Source organism: Oxyura jamaicensis, chromosome 4, assembly GCF_011077185.1.
Source record: "Oxyura jamaicensis isolate SHBP4307 breed ruddy duck chromosome 4, BPBGC_Ojam_1.0, whole genome shotgun sequence".
Taxonomy (NCBI): domain Eukaryota; kingdom Metazoa; phylum Chordata; class Aves; order Anseriformes; family Anatidae; genus Oxyura; species Oxyura jamaicensis.
The window spans coordinates 27,067,494-27,085,512 of NC_048896.1; the positions used below are offsets into that span (position 1 = coordinate 27,067,494).

Genomic DNA, 18,019 nt, shown 5'->3' on the forward strand with positions numbered 1-18,019 from the left:
GTTTCTGTGGGATTTTATAAGCTTAACAAGGCTTAACCATGGCTTCTAAAATCAGCATAGGTGCTGCTGGACATAATGTGAGGTGTTGTCTTCCTTTTTCATTTATATTTTAATGTTTTTTAAAAGTACTATGCTACGTGACCTCCTTTCCTTATGATGAGTGACCAAGATAAAGAACCGGGCAGACCATTTTAAACCCTGTAGTACGTTCTGCAAGACAATGTATGTAAGATGTAATGTCTTAGATAAATTCCAATATCAGTAATTTAAAGTTTTCTTGAAATTCCAGCATGTCTTGTCCATCCCACCTGTGTTCAGGGATTTCTTTTTAATGTAAATTTGGAAGCATCTATGAGTCTTGATGAGGTCTTAAAATTATTTTGACAAATCTCAAAAAAACTGACATGGATTTATGTTTTGTTTTGGAGCCAAATAGAAGTAAGTTCTCATATCCTGTGAGTGCTCAGGATGTTTTTGAGCTTAGATGAATTAAAACTGATAAATCAGTCTCAATAAATCCATTCAGTGCTTGAATAGATTGGTTTCTTCTGTAGTTTCCATTACATGCAGTGCTGTATGATCATTATTATTTTGTTACAGAAGGTAACTTCCATAATTTATCCCAGAAGGAATTAACTCTTTGTATTAGACAGCAAGCCACTAAAAAAAGTGTTTTTTTTTGTTTGTTTGTTTTTTCTTTTCTGTACTGTAGACATTAGACATCAGAGTTACAGTTACAGTTGCTATCTGTAGGTGTGTACCAAATAATGACTTTTGCTGTATTTTCTGTTACGCATATAGACTAACTGAAAAGTTTTAAAGGCATATAGGAGGATGAAAAATGCCCCTTTTCAGTCTTAACTGCTATATAGCTTGGAGCATTTATTGAATAGAGCCTCTGAGTACCGAATACTTTAAAAATAGCATGGACAGCTGGTGAACCTCTGTCATTATTGGACATTAGAGTCTATCCTGTTCTCATAATCACCATCTTGAGAAAATACCCAGAAAAGAAAAGCATTATGGCTGTTTCTGCTGTGTAATTCATATCATGAAAGGCTATAAAAGCAGCTATGGGTCCTTACCAGTCATCCCTATCCAGCTATCTTCATTGTGCCTCCTGCACAGGTTTCCCTGCCTGGTTCCTAGAGGTACTGTTAGGTTGTCCCAGCTGGAGTGGGTGGGTGAAACCTCAGGAGCACCCAACACCCAGAGAGTATGCAGACAGTTTGGATGACTTGCACCTCACATTAACCATTTGGAATGACCCAGTTCTGCCAACACGTCTCTGTGAAGGACATATGGCATGGCCCACACCATCCATCTCCCACGGTCACCAGGATGCTTCCACACGCAGTGTGTTTGGAGCTTCAGATCTTGCTCAGGGAGAACCTCTCTGCCCTCCTTGCAATGCAGAACTGTCCACAAAGCCACGTGAAAGGTCAGAAGGTGTATTCTGAAGCAATGGAGGTAATTGTCTTGAAGAGAAGATCCAGAAGAGCTTTGACAAGGAAGTTAATGTCTCAGTTGTAGAACAGGCATGTCTTTGAGAGGAGGAGAGAGAAAGAAAGAAGGCACCCCAGACTTCAGGAATGGAGGATTATCTTGTAAGAAAAGTAGTCAAACATCTTGCATATTTGCACAATTCTGAGATTTCCTTAACCAGGCACTTAGTCTTAGACATGGCCAGTGAAAGGACTTTTTCTGGGGACAGCATGACACAGTCTGTGAATCAACAGTTGTCAAATACCTTCACCAGCCCTTATACAGAACAGTGAGGAATCCACAATGATCTACAAGAGTTCACCTGGACCATACTTTTTTTTTTCTTCTTCTTCTTCTTTTTTTCTTTTTTTCTTTTTTTCCTTCACTCTGAATGAAGAGGGAAAGCCTGCACTGATCATCTTGGTTAAGGAACCTACACCAGCCCCTCCAGAAGTAGAAGCACCATGTCAATGAATCTGTTTCTGAATCACCTAAGAGAGTGAATTAGTTGAGGTTAGGAGGTATCCTTAAAGAGGACTGCAGGATAGAGTTACGAGGCTGTGGTTATGTGGGAGTTGTACCCTGATGTGAGCTTTGTGGGGTTTAAACCAGCAGACAGCTAAGCACCATACAGCTGTTTGTCTTCCACTCCCCCTGAGCCAGTGGAACGGGGGAGAGAATTTGGTAAAATTCCCCCCTTAATAATTGTTCAGCATGACATCAGATGGTATGGATTCTCCCTTTGGCCAGTTGGGGTCAGCTGTCCCGGGTCTGTCCCCTCCCAGCTCCTGTAGCACCCCCAGCCTGCCCGCTGGCAGGACAGTGTGAGAAGCTGCAAAGTCCTTGGCTTGGTGTCAGCGCTGCCCTGCAACAATTCAAACATCAGTGTGTTATCAACAGTCTTCTCATCCTAAATCCCAAACACAGCACTCTACCAGCTACTCAGAGGAAAATTAACTCTATCCTAGCTGAGACCAGGACAAAACTGCATATAACTGTCTTCCTGACTGGCATGTGGTTTAAAAAAAAAAGAGAAAAATAATAATAACAATAATAAAAAAAAAAAAGCTGAGGAACACTGGTGAGTTTTTTAAGGAATGACAGGCTTTTTCTTCTTTTTTTTTTTTTTTTTTCTTTCTTTCTTTCAAAAACATTACATAACGAGAGCAAGGGTTTATGCTGACCTTGTCATCTCCTCTTTTCACTCAAGTGCAGGATGTGACAGACCAGAGAAAGCGATGTCTTTATTGTGTGCTCTTTAGTTGTTTTGACTTAGGGTGGACTTGAATCTGGAAATAAGAAGTGGACAGCCACACACCAGGTCAAAAACACTTTGGAGGATATCTCAGACTGCAAAGGGCACAAAAGGCTGGCAGTAGCCAATAATATAGGGCCAACAAGACTGTTATTCCTTTCTGGAATGGTAATTGGAGGCTGAGATCCTTGACCATCTGAACTGGCACTGGGACATAACCCCAGAAGTCTCTGGTTACCACTGGTCAGGACTGGCAGATCCGCCATCACCTCATCTTCCACCACAACCGTGTTTGCTTCCAGACTAAGCTGTGTACCCTCCGGACTGCTGAATCTGAGTTCAGCCGTGAGGTCATAGCTCATCACTGTGCCATGCCCAGCTGGGTGTGGATGAATTTGATCTGATAACAGATGTTCTGAGTACCCACAGTTTTGGTGCAAGGTTTTGATGCAACTTAATTATTATTTGTTAGATGGTCTTTCGGACCAAACATTTCAGAGGAATGTTTTTTTTTTCCTTTTTTCTTTTTTCTCTAAGGGTCAAGCCAGGCATGGTTTGCATTTATGTTCCTTTTTGAGCTATCTGCCCTATCATGGAAGTAAACTTTATACTAGAAGTAAATCTGAAAAGGTCTTGAGGGATCTTTTTCCTGTAGCTAAGTGCTCTCTTTCAGAACAGTGACACTTTGTACAGACCGCAGTAAATGAATGAGGCCTGTGTAAAAGCGCTTCATAACAGTGCTTCAAATGTTGTGTACTTGTCCAGTAAGAAGAATAAAAAATACTTCTATTTATGAAATCTCACTGTGCTCTGAGTAAAGCATCCCAGTGTTTGCACAAAGGGACTTACCTTTGGATAAATGTTCCCTTTTGTATTTGTTTTTTGTTTGTTCTCCCAGTGGATGGTAAGCCCATGCAGTGCTGCTGAATGTAGAACATCTTTCAAGGTTAAGTAGTCCCTTTGCAAGGCCAGTACAGTTTGCTGGCACTCAACAAGATCTTTTCTTTATGCTCTATAACAAAGTATTTATATGGTTTATAACATGTTTTCTGGATTCACCGCCCTGTATACAAGCGTGGTGGCCCCCAGTGGGACCTGACCCTGCAACTGCAGGAGCTTCCAGCAGGGACTTGGCCTGACAACCAAAGGACTATGAAAGATCTCATACCAAGAGCTGGCAGCAGTCAGCATGTCTTTCCACATGCTAAGCTGACGCTGCAAACCACTGTGGGCATGAAGAACTCCAGTTTTCCAAGTGCTTTTGGGCCAGCAGACAAGCAGCCAGGGTTGTGTGCACGCATGCCTCTGAGCGTTTCTCCTGAATTCGGCACCTTTCTGCTTTATGCTTTGATCACCTACTCTCGATAAAATTAAACAGAATGTAGGCTGTGTCTGACTAGTTACTACTTTTGGTTAAAAGAGGTTAGATGACAGAGACAGGGAATGTGAGAGAGAGAAAATGAAGAACAAACACTGGGGAGCAGTAATAGCACCTAGATCCATGCTATGTGGCAACACAGGTGGGGAAATAGTTGGGCAGTGTATAGGTGACATCGTACGCAGGCTATATGATGAATGAGTATGCAGGAGACTGCTTGCTTTACCTCTCTTCTCCCATTCCTCCTTCTCTTCCAGCACCGCTGTAGCAGTCTTGGGCTCTGAGGTAACGTAATGAAGGCTGAAGAAGCTGTGTGCACAAGGTGGAGAATTGTTAGCAGGTCCAGCAAGGGAACCCACATTAGAAACGGATGTTCATCCTGCCACAGGCTCACATGGGCTAAGGAAAGGCAGGGTGTTGTGTTTGGGAGAAATTATTTGTGTGTGTGTGTGCTTGGGAGGGTATAAGGGGAACGGTATAAGCAGGCCTCTTCCTTGTTGTAGACAGGTTAAAAAGTAGGTCAGAAACCTGGCTAATGTGCTTTGGTTATGAAACAGGAATCTGTTTTCCTCTCTGTTCTTTAATGTACAACAAAAATATATTTTGATGAAGGTATTCTTTTTGTTTTTATTTTATGTTGTAGTCTTGTGTTCTAAAGCTCCGCTAGTTGTTCTTCAGACCTACTGTCTTAAAAAAAAAAATGCAAACTTAATGTTTCATTTTTTTGTGGCTCTAGCTAGTGCAAGTTACAGGTTTAATATTAGATTGGAGATATCGAGGGTGGAAACAAACCCACCAATAAAAACCTGAGGACAGGAGTGAGACTTAAATGTGTCTTGAAGCTTTATTGAGTGTGAAAGTTTCCAGCTGCTGGTAAATGGGATCCAGTGAAAACCTGCACCCTTTGGTAGTCATATTTTTAATGAGGGGTGAGATGCAGAATACTTCCTGGAGGTTACACCAGGGGTAGTGTACAAAGGCAGTCTAACCCACTGCCACTACAATACCTCTCCTGCAGAGAGAAAGTTGATGTATTAACTTTGGCAAGACTTACATAAGTTTTCATGCCAGTAGAGTTATTGAAAATTGAATTATAGATGGGAAAAGAATACAGATTTATCCAGGAAGGATAATGTTGCATGTCATTTTTAAGCCTTTAAGCCTTGATTTTTATGTTGCAAAATCATTACATATATAGTGATCTCTCTTCCCATTGCTTGCCTTTTAGCCTGAAGAAGGAAGAAATGAAATAAAATAAAACCCCCAAGCACTGGCAAGTGTTTTAGTTTGCTTCTCTGTGTTCGTGCAGGGAGCCTTGGGACTATAGAAGGGTTAGGAAAAGATTTCTGAACCATTGACCTGTTCTGTTGCAGACAGCAAGACAAGTCAAATTCAGAGAACTTCTGAACTATGCAGTTTATTCATCCATCCTAGAAGAATCAATACTTTATATATATACCCCCCCCCCCCCACACACACACAATGAATGTGGGTGTCTCAGTGGATCTGCTTTGTAGCAACTGTCCACAAGAAAATACAAGCTTTCCCCTTACTGAGTGAAGGAGATAAAGATAAAAGCTGTGCAGTGGAGTCTGATATGTTGGAGAAGTTTTATGAACACTGTTTTCTATGTCAGATCTATGTTTGATGGCGATCTCTCTGTGACGTGCTATTTCTGTTCCTGGTTGTCCTGACTTTTTAAAATTATTATTACAGTTTCTGAAGTCCTTCTCCCCTTGCTCTTGGTAGTAATTAGTTTTAATTAACTATTCACTGTTGTTATTTAGAACACAGTGTAAGGTTACATATTTATTATTTTTTATACGGTACGTTTTCAATCAGCTGTGGCAGCTCAGGAAGTATAAAATGAAAGGAGGACTTCTGGGCTGTATTTTTTAAAAGATGGAATTATTTGTTTATCAGACCTTTAAAAACATATAACTGCACTTTTTATTACTGTACTATACAAGCAGTGTGAGCTATTGCTTATGAAGAAAGACATGCAGAAGCTCTTAGGAAGATTTACTTATGCATTTTGGTGGACCAATGAGTGAGTTCTGTCAGTTTAAGGGTGTTTCCTATTACCGTAAAACAAGTTTATGTGGGGTGTCAGAAAAGAGTCAACTAACAACTCTGGCTTGGGATTGTGCTTTACAGCTTTGTTTGTAACAGGAGGAGTTGGATGGATCTAGAAGGACGATGGATCTCTGACAATTCCTACTTCAGACTTGTAATAATGTGATAATGTCTTATTTACAGTTTTTAAATCTGAACCAGTTTCTCACACAGAAGAGAAAGTTGGGAATACTTCTGGAATTTACTTACATGTACCACTGTCTGTCATTGTAACAGCACTGAAACTGATGAATGGTATGTTTATTATCTTGGTATTACTCGTTTTGAAGTCCTTCCCTGATCACTGCTTTTTCACATGGGAAATATAATGTAGATATAAGAAGAGTTGTTTTCTGTATAGAGAGATGAAGAACATACAAATGGTGTGCACAGGAAAACCTGGTTTGTGCTTCCAGGTGAGGCAGAGACCCAAGTCAGTAAGTCTGTAGCTGAAGAGTAAGTGCTAACACCAATACACCTACCCAGGTCAAGAAGCACTGTGGCCACATGAGGCAGCAAAATGGCATTCAGGAAATAGTTATGGGCCTCCACATTGCGATGTAAATCTGCAACTTCTGGATCTGTGGGGTCTTGTACATTTGATGACGCAAATCTGCTCATGGTTTATAAGTCCCTGGCTTTTAAAGATCATTCTTCATTTTCCACCATTTCCTTTTTCTCCAGCAGGGTGCTTTTCTCTGTTAAGTGTCTAGCAAAGGTGCCTCTAATTTATCTGGATCAGATGGACTGGAAATTATTCTACGTATCTCTTCTTGTGCAGTTTTTTTTACTCTGTCTTACATGTTCAAATGTGATGTTACTTGCTATAGTTCATCCTACTTCTTGTGGTTTCTTGTGGCTAGCCTTGCTAGCTCTTTCTACTTGCATGTGTTTCTGTGCCTTCTTTCTGGCTTCTACACCAGCCTCACTGGAACAGGAATGGATTTAATATTCATTCAGAAATGTGCAATCCATCACAAGTTAGCTATTGTTACCTTTAAAAAACAATGGTGGGGAGGGTATTCTGAGAATAATGTATTTTTTTTTGAGAGAGAACTGCACTGCCCAGAATGCAAATGTGTTTGTTTTATTTTATTTTTTTTTTGTGTTCGTTTTCCTGTATCTTGATGTGCTACAATAGCTTCTTCTACTCAAGGCAGCATAGGAGCTTCACAAGCTCATGACTTGCTATACTAACAGTGAGCAAACAAACAGAAACTGTAATTACTGGCTTAGCCCCTTTCCTTTACAGAACATCAAAAGCAACCACTTAGCTGATAAAATCTGTGGCCTATTCTAAATGAGCTGTTGGTACTCTTTTTAGTATTTTGCCATTTGTTTCTTTGATGGACTGCATTTAACATTTGGGTAAAAGAAGCTAGGAGAGAAAAGCTTTAAATAGTGAGATTTTTTTTCCTTATTACTCCATAATGGATGCTAGTAGTAATCATTGTTAATTTTATTAAATTTTTAAAAGGAATTTAGAACAATTGATAGAAATCTCTTTTTCATTATTCCAGATAAGTTTGTTGGACACATTGCTCTTATTCTACCTAAAAAAAATTCAAGATCACTGTTTGACTAATGTAGTAATTGAAGTCCCAGGCCCTGAGCAAACTTTTTTTTTTTTTTTTTTTTAAATGTATTAAAATGTTGCAGCAGAGTGTTTTATAATTTTTGGAGCCTGACAGATTAACAGCATCAGATTAATACCTGGTTACAGTAATTGGATATTGGTAACAGTGGTGTTAGCAGAGAGATCCTATTAGCTTGTTTACAGAGCAGCCTTACATGGCTAATCCAATTCAGAGCTTAGCATTAATTATAGCTATGCAGAGATGAATGGATAGTGGGTGTAGCACCTTTCTGCAGGGAAGCTGGTTCTGGTGGAACAGTGTTAGTTAAGTTGAAGGGATGACTGTGAATCATCAGAGTTTAAGAAGAGCATACCCAGAAAAAGCTGATCTGTGCATTCATTGTGTCTGGTGATCAGGATACTCCATACTTCTCTTCTGGAAAGAAGACTCCACCTTGTTTCTGCCAGAAGGTGAAAGAGGCAGTGGTCATAAGCTATATGTATGAGATTGCAGTGCAAAGGTTAGTTTGCACATCTTTTGGCTGTGTTTGCATAGACTGTGTGATAGGAAGGGCTGCTCTTGGTGTTTAGTTAGCATGACTATATAGGCAGAAGTGTGTGTTGAACTACAAAGAGTCTTGGTGTTGGGTCCTGTAAATATAATATTTAGGCTCAGTTTGAGGACAGAAGGCAGGAAACCTTAGGCTGTCACACGTGGTATGAATACAGAACTTGGTTGAGCTTCTGATAAAGTTGCAAGACAGGCTGATGCAAGTGAATTAAAGGCACAACTAGTTAACTCACTTTGAAGTTCACCTAAGCGTTTATGATTTGTTTTGATGACTGCAGGCTTAGGTTGCTTTCCGCTCTTGCATCCTCTCCTGTGTATGAGTCTGTAGTATGTGTGTTTAATTAATAGGGCTTTAAGAGCAATTTTTTTATTTTTATTTTTTTCTCCCAGAGCGAATCCAAGATGGATGGGAGACTCTTGGCTGAATACTATCAAGTAAAAGAACGTCTTAAACTCAGTTGTTGTACATTTAGGATGAGTACTTTGGGTTTTTGGATGAAAGCATGGTTCTGTTTCTTGCTTGGTGAATTTTAGCCTTTTTTTTTTTTTTTTTCTGGATTCTCTTTCTAGACAAAAATCACAAACAAAATTTGCAGCATAATTATTATGCATTGAAGATATATGCTTATTGTATTAAGCATATAAAAGGTCAAATAATATTATTGTAACACTCTTTTTTTTCCTGAGAAGTGTAAAATTAACAGAAAGGGGCTAGTAATTAAAACTGTCTTTCTGTGTTCCATGGATTTTAAACCAAACCCAGTATTTCAATATTATTGCTGCAGAACTTACTAGTTCATGGAAAGGTATAGCTCTTGAAATGCACTGTGCTTATGGTGCATACATGAAGTTGATAGTCATATGAAGTGCTGATATTACAGCCATTCTGTTTTCTCCTTTATTTCTTTGGTAACCACTACAAACTTGTCCATTTATTCCACACGGATCTGCTTCCATCTGAACTGAGTGCTCCATTTCCTCCTGTACTTTTCTTGCAGCATCCCCTTCTACTTAGTATTTCAGAGCTGACAGAATTGGGTATTCATAGAAAATATATGCAAGATTCACCAGGCAAGGATTTTCAATTTCGCAAGGTGAAATTATAACACTTCTGAAGTCAGTGACAAAACTCCCTTCAACTACAGCAGGACCTAGATTTTATCCTCAATTTTTAGGCCCAGATAAGCACTTCAGATGTGAGATTGCCTGCTTCAGAGTTCACAGTGAAAAAACTGACAAACGCAGAAACAATGGCTGTTCCAGAAAAAGAGACAGCAATTATATAACCATTAATTAAAAACTGTACTTTGTATTCTTACCTACTTGCCAAGGTCATAGTATGTTTACAGCTTCTAGTCTGATACTGATATTTCACAGGCCCATGCAATGGTATGTAACCTATTTTGCATTGTAAAATGCAAAAGAAAGGGAAACATAGTGTCATTATGTTCTCTCTATACAGTGGTAATGTGGATTGACCAGGTTACTGGATTTAAAAGCGGTTTATGTCCTTTTATAATCAGACAAGCAAGTTTAATGATTTTCTGTAAATGTTGAGTGAAGCAGAAATGTGGGTTTTAGTCAAAGAGATTTGGAGGACCGGCTTGCTTGCTTTATCTTTTTTTTTTTTTTTTTTTTCCACTCCAAGACTGTTAAGTAAATGGAACAGACTGGTAAGTAAGCAAGAACATTTCTACCACCCATGCCAAGCTCTCAAAGCATGAAAGCACAGGCACAGTTTAATTAAATTTATCCAAGAAATCCCTAGACTAAAAAAGAAATAGATAAATAAGCAACATTGATGAGGCTGTTCTTCATTCTGTTAATTTTAGTGGAAGTGTTTGTTTATGGACATAGGAAGACACATGCAGCCCCACCACTATACTGTGATCACGTTGCATCCAGGACTCAAAGACAGTTCATCTGGCTGGCTGAACTTTGTATTCAATGTGACAGAGAAACAGTTTGATGGTGTTTCTTTAAGCCTAATAATAATATTTCACTCTATCACATTCAACTTTGTAATTCCTATTTTATAAATACTTTGTTTGTTTTAACTGAGGTTCAATAGTACTGAAACTGCATAGCAAAAGCATGGTGTAAAATTAAACTTTATTAATTTCTTATTTCTGGTGTTTTGTTTTTTAAATAAGAGCCTGTCTAATAGAAGTTGCGGATAAATTAAGCATATACATGATGGAAATTTAGTAACATGTCTTTAATTTCCCCCCTCCCGTTGAAAGCAAAATGTTGTACAGAACATCCACAGGAAGTGGGGAAGTTCTAGGTGGCATGTTCTACCCCGAAAGTGTCTCTGATGATGCCCTTCAATATCATGGGTAGTGTTTGGGCTCTGGCTTATGGGCGGTGCTCCAGCCATTAGACTCTACTTTCTTCTCTTTCTTACAGCACAGAAATCACCATAAATATTCTTACTCCCTCTCCTAGAGCTTTGACTGAGCACTCTTTCCTGCCTAATCTGTTCAAGTGTTTTGTTTTGGAAGGTTGAAGTATTTGACAGGAATCTTCAAAGTCTGAGTGACTCTGATTTTCAATACTCATAAAACTTACATTTGTTAAATTGGTGACACTACTTAGTTCATGCTGTCCTGTTTTTCTTATTAGATTTTGCTGTTGAACAGGAGAAATGATGAGGTTTAAAATGAGATTGCGACGCACAATGTAGTGGGAATACATATGCCATTTCAGCAGCATGGGCATGTGCCTGTCCATTCAGGCTGGAGGAGGTAGATAGTGATGTTTCCCTGCAGGCTCCCTCTTGGATTACTAAGGAAGCTCAGTCGATGACAGGCTTTTCAAAAAGTGCTCACTGCCACAACTCCAAGTGGCTGTCCTTTTAAGCTGATGTCCTACTCAGGCAGGAGCTAAGAGCATGAGGTCTCATTTCTTTGTGACTTGTGAGTTGGCAAGATGCCTTCTCCCGAGCTGTCACTGTGTAACTCTTTCTCTCCCGTTGTATTTCAGTTGCAAATTTTGTGGCAGTTCTGAAATAATCATTCTTCACTTCACATAGCCTGAGAAGTGCATACATGTAAACAGAACAGGTGTTTAAATACTCTCCTATGCTTTTCTTAGTTCTCCTAGTTCTGTTAATGAAGACTTCTCAGCATTCTTTCAGAAGCTGGCCCTAAATTGATTCCAGTAATTCGAGTTTCACGGAAAAAAATAAATAAAAAAATGTGTATATACATAGAAAAGGTGGGGCTTTTTTTTTTTTTTTTTTTTTTTTTTTTTCTGATTGTCTGCTTGGTGGTGTGTTGTTTTTTAATAAATCAGGAATTCAGTGATACAGTGTATTGCATTTACATGGCAAGATTTTGGTAGCAGGAGGCTGCAAGGGTGGTAAGAACATTCCAGAAGCTGCACCAGATTAGATAAGGGCCAGTTTCAGCTGGCTTCAGAGGGACCTGCCACTGCCCAGAGCCAAGCCAATAAGTGACATTGTTTGTACTTCTGTGAGGGCAGGTTTAAGAAAAGGTGGGAAAAGAAATGTAAAACACCTGCTGCTGCACAGCAGTTGGGAGAGTGAGGACTGAGAAACAGCCCTGCAGACACCAAAGCCAGTGCAGCAGGAGGTGCTCCAGGTGCCAGAGCAGAAGTTCCCCTGTGGAGAGGCCCCTGGTGGAGCAGGCTGTCCCCCTGCAGCCCATGGGTCCCACGTGGAGCAGATCTCCACGCTGCAGCCCATGGAGGAGCCCCCGGTGGAGCAGGTGGATGTGGCCTGGAGGAGGCTGCGGCCCATGGAGAGCCCCCGCAGGAGCAGGCCCCGGGCCGGAGCTGCAGCCTGTGGAGAGGAGCCCATGCAGGAGCAGGGGGCATGGGGGAGCTGCAGTTTTCTCCTGATGGATGTACCTCTTGGTACAGACCTGTACTGGGGCAGTTCTTGAAGAGCTACTGCCTGTGGTAAGTCCATGCAGAATCAGTTCAGGAAGGATGGCATTCTCTGGGAGGGACCCCACGTTGGGGCAGGGGAAGAGAGTGATCGTGAAGGAGTAACGGAGACGAAATGATACAGACTGACTGTAATCACCATTCTACTGCACCACTCAGGCAAAGCAGGTAGAGAGTGGCTGGAGGGAAGGTGTTTTTAGTTTTTGTTGTTGTTTCTCATTGCTCTAGCTTGTTAGTAACAGGCAATACATTTCATTAATCTCTCTATGCTGAGTCTGTTTTACCCAAGATGATAATTTCTGAGTGATCTCCCTGTCCTTTTCTCAACGCTCACGCCCTTTTTATTTCATTTTCTCTCCCTTCCTCTTTGAGGAGGGGGAGTGAGAGAACAGTTGTGATGGAGCTCAGCTGCCCTTCTGAGAATTTCTTCCCACTTGCAGAAATTGCATAATAATAAAGGGAGTTTAAATCAGTACATGTATTAAGTCTCTTTGTTGCCATTCAGTTAACTCCTAGTTGACTGAAGGACTGCAGCGTGGCTGAAATCCTATGTTGGACCTGAGACACAAAAGAGGATGTTGACCATAAACCTACTAATTGGTACTGTTAGATGCTTGTTGATAAATTGAATGCTTTTCCAAAGGAAGACATATAGGCTTACAAAACACAAAATATATCATCTTGTTTTTCTTTGCTTTGGAAAGATGGAAGAGCAAATCTTCCTTAAGGCTCAGAAAAATCTTTAAAGCAACAGCAAGATAGCACTTTCATAACGAATTAAGAACCCTTTCAAAAGGGGAATACCTACCTTGTATCTGTAAAGATCAGTCACTATTGGTTTAGGCCTACTATTATTTCAAAATAGAACTTGTTCTAAAATGCTAGAATTCTTTGTGAAATTAATTCTTCTTGAATATGGGGAGGCAAATAATTTTCTGTTAGCCCAGTTGTAAGGCAGGCATAAACTTTTCACCCCACTCATCTTTAGGACAGGGGGGTGTGATGGAGCCTTTGTTAGGCTAATGTACTTGGCTGCGTGCTGGGGTCAGTCTCAAGTCATGGAAAAGAAATGTCATGGACTTTCTCTACGGTTTTTCCTTAGTTTTGGTGGTACGTGCATAGTTAACATCTAAGAGCAGATTTCACCAATGATTTAATTACATTTAACTTGGTGGAGATACTGGACAAATTAGAGAGCTGGGCAATATGAACAGCAGTATGAAGTTTAACAAGAGCAAGTGCTGGAGTTCAAGAAGTGTTTGGACAACACTCTCAGACACATGTTCTGATTTATTTATTTATTGAGGAGTGGTCCTCTGGGGACCCCGGAGTTGGACTTGATGATCCTTGTGGGTCCCTTCCAACTTGGGTATTCTGTGATGATCTGTGCTAAAGCCATAGTTATGACATATTGTAACCATGTTCAGAAATTAAGGTCTACCAAAGCAATTCTGCAAAAAGGCTTTTCATCTTTTGGTTTGAAAAAAGTTATCAAAGGTTTGTGTAATGAGCATTGAGAGAGACTGATGAAAATGCCTGGTATTGGAGTGGCTAATTGAGGCTTGTATTTTGGTTTCAGTATCTGGGAGAAGGAGCAGACACGTTACTTTGTCAGTGTTGTTACTTTGTCATTCATTCTTCCAGGTTTCAGGTGTTTCTCAAAAGTGTTTTTTTTTTTTTTTTTTTTTTTTTTGCCACATACATGGTTCATAGGCACTTCCTGTGCAGTAGAAGATACACATTTTCAGAAGTACAAATGTTACTGTAGTTACTGTATTTTAGAAAGCTTCCTAAATACCCTTTTTAATTACCCTTTTTCTGTGTGCTGGAAAGAGGTGGTAAAAGATACAAATGATTATTGGAAAACAAAACAAACAAAAAAAAAAACAGAAAGGAAGCTGATAAACAGTTCTGATCTATTTGTGTCTCTTTGTTAAAAAGTCTGCATTTTGAGGGAAATAGACAGCCTTTTTATTTTGTCAGCACATACTAGTTTAGCGCTGCTGTGGTCTTAGGCCAGAACTGTGGGTTCTGGGATAATAGTGGCAACAAATTATGATGCTGAGAGTTGGTCCAGATGTTTATCCTGAGGTTAAAATCATATCAACAGTGCAACCGGACATGATTTGTTTTGTCTTCTTCCTCCTAAAGCAATGGCATGTTATGACAAGTCAGAAAGGAGAGAAAAGGACGTTGCTAGCTCATCTTTTAACTCATTCAGCAGCTCTGTTGCACATCCCTGTAGTTTCATCTTACAAACGAGGATCATGCAGAGGAACTTGGAAAAGCCTTTACTTCATAGTGTGTTTCATGAAGACAAATCAGAAGATGAATTGAAGGCCTTTCCTAATAAGTCTTCATATCTAGATTCATGAGCTCTAAATTTTGGACTGTGCTGTATTGATAGCTTTTCTTAAGGTGGCTTATTGCAGAGTTCTGTTTCTGACTTTATGTACAAATTTTGAGTATAATTCTTGAATGTTTTTAGAAGAAGAAAAAACAAACAAACAAACTGTCACTGGTCATTTACAAAACATGACTGGACTGCAACGCTTGTCCAGAGAGAACATGGTAGGCCTCTGCAGGAAGGTTAATGACTTTTCCTGCAATTGAGTGTTTGTTTCTGTTTTGTAAAGAAAACACTGCTCCTGTTTGCTGCATAAACCATCAGGAGAGCAGAATGCGGTAGTAATGTTCTTCCCTATCCCCACCCCTCCCACCACAGCTGGAAGTGGGGTGCTGCACAGAAAACTGTCCTCTTGCCGCCTGCACGTTACAGCTACTGATGTCCTTCCTCCTGAATGGTGGTGAGTGGTAGCAACATGCCATCACTGAGGATGCACAGTGCTGTATTTTGGGGTGTTTTAGCACTGATAGAGACTGGGAGATAAATGCTTTTTCAACTGCTTTTGACCTCAAGAGGTTTACGTGTGAGAAATAAGAGGGAAGCATGTTCAATGGGAGACTGCTGAATTCATCTATTTTTAAGGCTCACTAGTGGAAATGAGAAATCTTCTTCCACATCTTGTAAAACAGGTAATTTCTGTGGGGTTAGGGTCTCTGTAAGCACACACTGCTTCCTTTCTTCCTGTTGAATTGTATTTGCTGTTTGGAGTCATTGGTGTTAGCTAGAAGACATAGAAGACAAATGTTTTTCAGGCCTGAACTGAAGTATCTGCCTCTATGGAATCAGGGCAATCTCAAAAGAACAGTCTTGTTGCTGAATGCTGGGATATAAAATAAACAGCCAGTAGAAGATTTTGGGGAGCATCCCCCCAAAGATCCCTAGAATCCTGTGATTTGGCTGACCTCCATAGCTACAAAATCTTTCAAGTCAGTTTTACTGGTTTTGTAACTAAATGACTTTAGTTTTTTGCCTTACATGACTGTTGCACATCTCAGTCGTATTTCTGCCTTTTTTTTTAAGTTGCTCTTGGAAGCCCATACTTTCTTCAATTTCTTCCAAGAGAAGATTGCTGTGATAACAGAGTGACCCCTTTGGCTTATCTTCAGCTCCTTATGCTTGTCTATGTATTTACTATTTACACAATAAATGGAACATATCCAAGCAGAGCTGGGGCATGGTTTCCAGATTGGTTTTATCCCAAACCAGAACACCCACAGCCCTGGAGCTGAAGGCCCTTATGTCCCTAGTTCTCTTCTTCCTCCTTCTCTTTCTTCCCTCCCTCCCCTGCCACACACACACACATCCTGGCTGGACATATGCAAGGGGAAGTCTTGTAAATAGGTTTTATGTTAGCTGAGATGGTTACTTCATTCAGAACTAACTAACTAAATATAATATCAAAAGGATATTAAAGCTCACGACAGGGTTAGTTGATCTAGACACCAGTGGCTAGCCCTAAGAAGGAAATCGTGGGGTAAGCCCAGGTGGTCTTTGAGCTGTGATAGGAACCTCTTGCTCAGTGACCTCTCTACCTCCTTGGTCAGCATAGCACCCGAAGCTGTTTTCTGAAAGCTGGATCTTTAGTGGCATCTTCAGAAAGACTACAAACTAGAGTGGAGATGGCGGAAATGTTTTCAAATATATTGTTCATTTACAAAACAGTTTCTATTGAGTTTTTAAAGGCCAATAACATTTTAAATTAACTCTGTTTAATTTCGGAAAAAGTCATATATTAATGGTTCTAGAAACCGAAAATGTAAAATGTAGAAGACCATTTCTTTTTGGGTTTTGTTTCGTTACTACAATACGGGGAGGGAGGGAACCCACAGCAAATCGTGGGTGTTGCCAGCATTCTTCTCATCCTAAATCTAAAACACAGCACCATACCAGCTACTAGGAAGAAAATCAACTCTGTCTCAGCTGATATCAGGACATGGAGCCAGGTATGTTAGGAAAGTGTTTTGTAGAGATGAACTCTGCAGCTAGGAGAAGGCTACAGAAAAGAAGAGCTTGGGGCATGTTGATGGTTCTACTCCACTGGGCTAAAGCTGTGTATCCCCCTTTATGTCACAGGGATATTTGTTGTAACTTTAAAAACAAAGAAAAAGTTCAATTTCACTTTTTTTTTTTTAAATGAGCCTGCATAACTGCAGCTGTGGGAGGTAGGGAACATAGTAGAAGACTAGCATTTGTTCTCTCTCCTCCACTGACTTCCTTTGTAATCTGTGGTAGATTTTCATCTCAACACCTTCAGGTTCTGTTTGTTAAAACAAGGATAATGTTCGCACATTTCACGGGAGGTAAGAGGCAGAATTTACTCACGGCTGCAGTGTTTAGAATTTCCTATAAATTAGGTGTTATTAAAGTATAAAGCATTCTTTCTTCATAGCAATATGAAAGCATTAAAATTTAGCTCTTTGACTTTTCCTTTTGCAAAGATGAGTCTTCCCTGCAGAGATCACATTCACCCTTACCGAGATGTTTGCAGTGGAGCACCTCCAGTCCTGAAAAACATTTTCTGATGAGATTGATATTGGCAAAACAGTTACCTGGCGTAGGTGGGTTAGCTTATGACTGGGAGGGAGCTCAGCTGCTGGTTGCAGCTAGCTTTCTGTGCATGAAGAATTAAGGCAGAATTACTGGAGCTGTGCTTGTGTTCAGGTGCTTCCCCATAGCTCTGCCCGTGTGCAAAAGATTTGGCACAGAATCTCCGGCTGTTGTACAGACAAACGGATCAAAGCTTCTAATGTTTAGTTTTATTCTTTAATTTTAAAGAAATCATTGGTAGGGGAAATAAATGTCCTGATAAAATTTTATTGGGTAACTTTATGATTTTATGTTCCATTTAAAAGTGATCTTGGGAAAAGTTAGCAGTAATTAAAACTGCATTTTGTAATGACTAACAACATGAAAGGGTTATTCTGGCATAATGTAAAATTTTGAATCAAGCTTTAGTCAGTCACCTGCAAATAGGTTCTTAGCAGCAATAGAAGCTTGCTTGCAGAATACGTAATGTTTTTACTTCATTTCAACATTTTTAGGGGAGATGAAGAGCACAACTTGCAGTAAAAGCAGGAATAGCTATGAAAATGCATGACTTAACCCAATAGATAAAGACCGGTCCCCAGGAAGAGTCCAGCAGATCTCTTCGTGTTTCTGTGCCACAGATTGCTTCTTCCCTTGGATTCTTCTTTTTCCTCGTGTTAGAAGTCACCTCGTTCTTTCTGTCCCTTTCAATTTTGCAATGCTTCTCAGACTGTTCCATTTGAAGAGAAAATGCACGGAAGGACCCACTTTTAGACTTTTGTATTGACCTGCAG

At 40.0% G+C, this 18,019-nt stretch overlaps 1 protein-coding gene across 2 annotated transcripts in view; it reads left to right on the forward strand.

The window, feature by feature from the left end:
• GRID2 (glutamate ionotropic receptor delta type subunit 2) overlaps positions 1-18,019 on the forward strand; it is a 783,779-nt gene that overhangs the window by 350,208 nt on the left and 415,552 nt on the right. Inside the window, exon 1 of one of the 2 annotated variants that reach the window (XM_035325268.1) lies at positions 8,225-8,330. The exons of the other annotated variant lie outside the window; for it this stretch is intronic. Within the exon in view, the coding sequence (XP_035181159.1) occupies positions 8,312-8,330 (19 nt within the window). The 5' untranslated portion in view covers positions 8,225-8,311. Of the gene's footprint in view, positions 1-8,224; positions 8,331-18,019 lie in introns of those variants that run through there. 2 annotated transcript variants of the gene reach the window in all.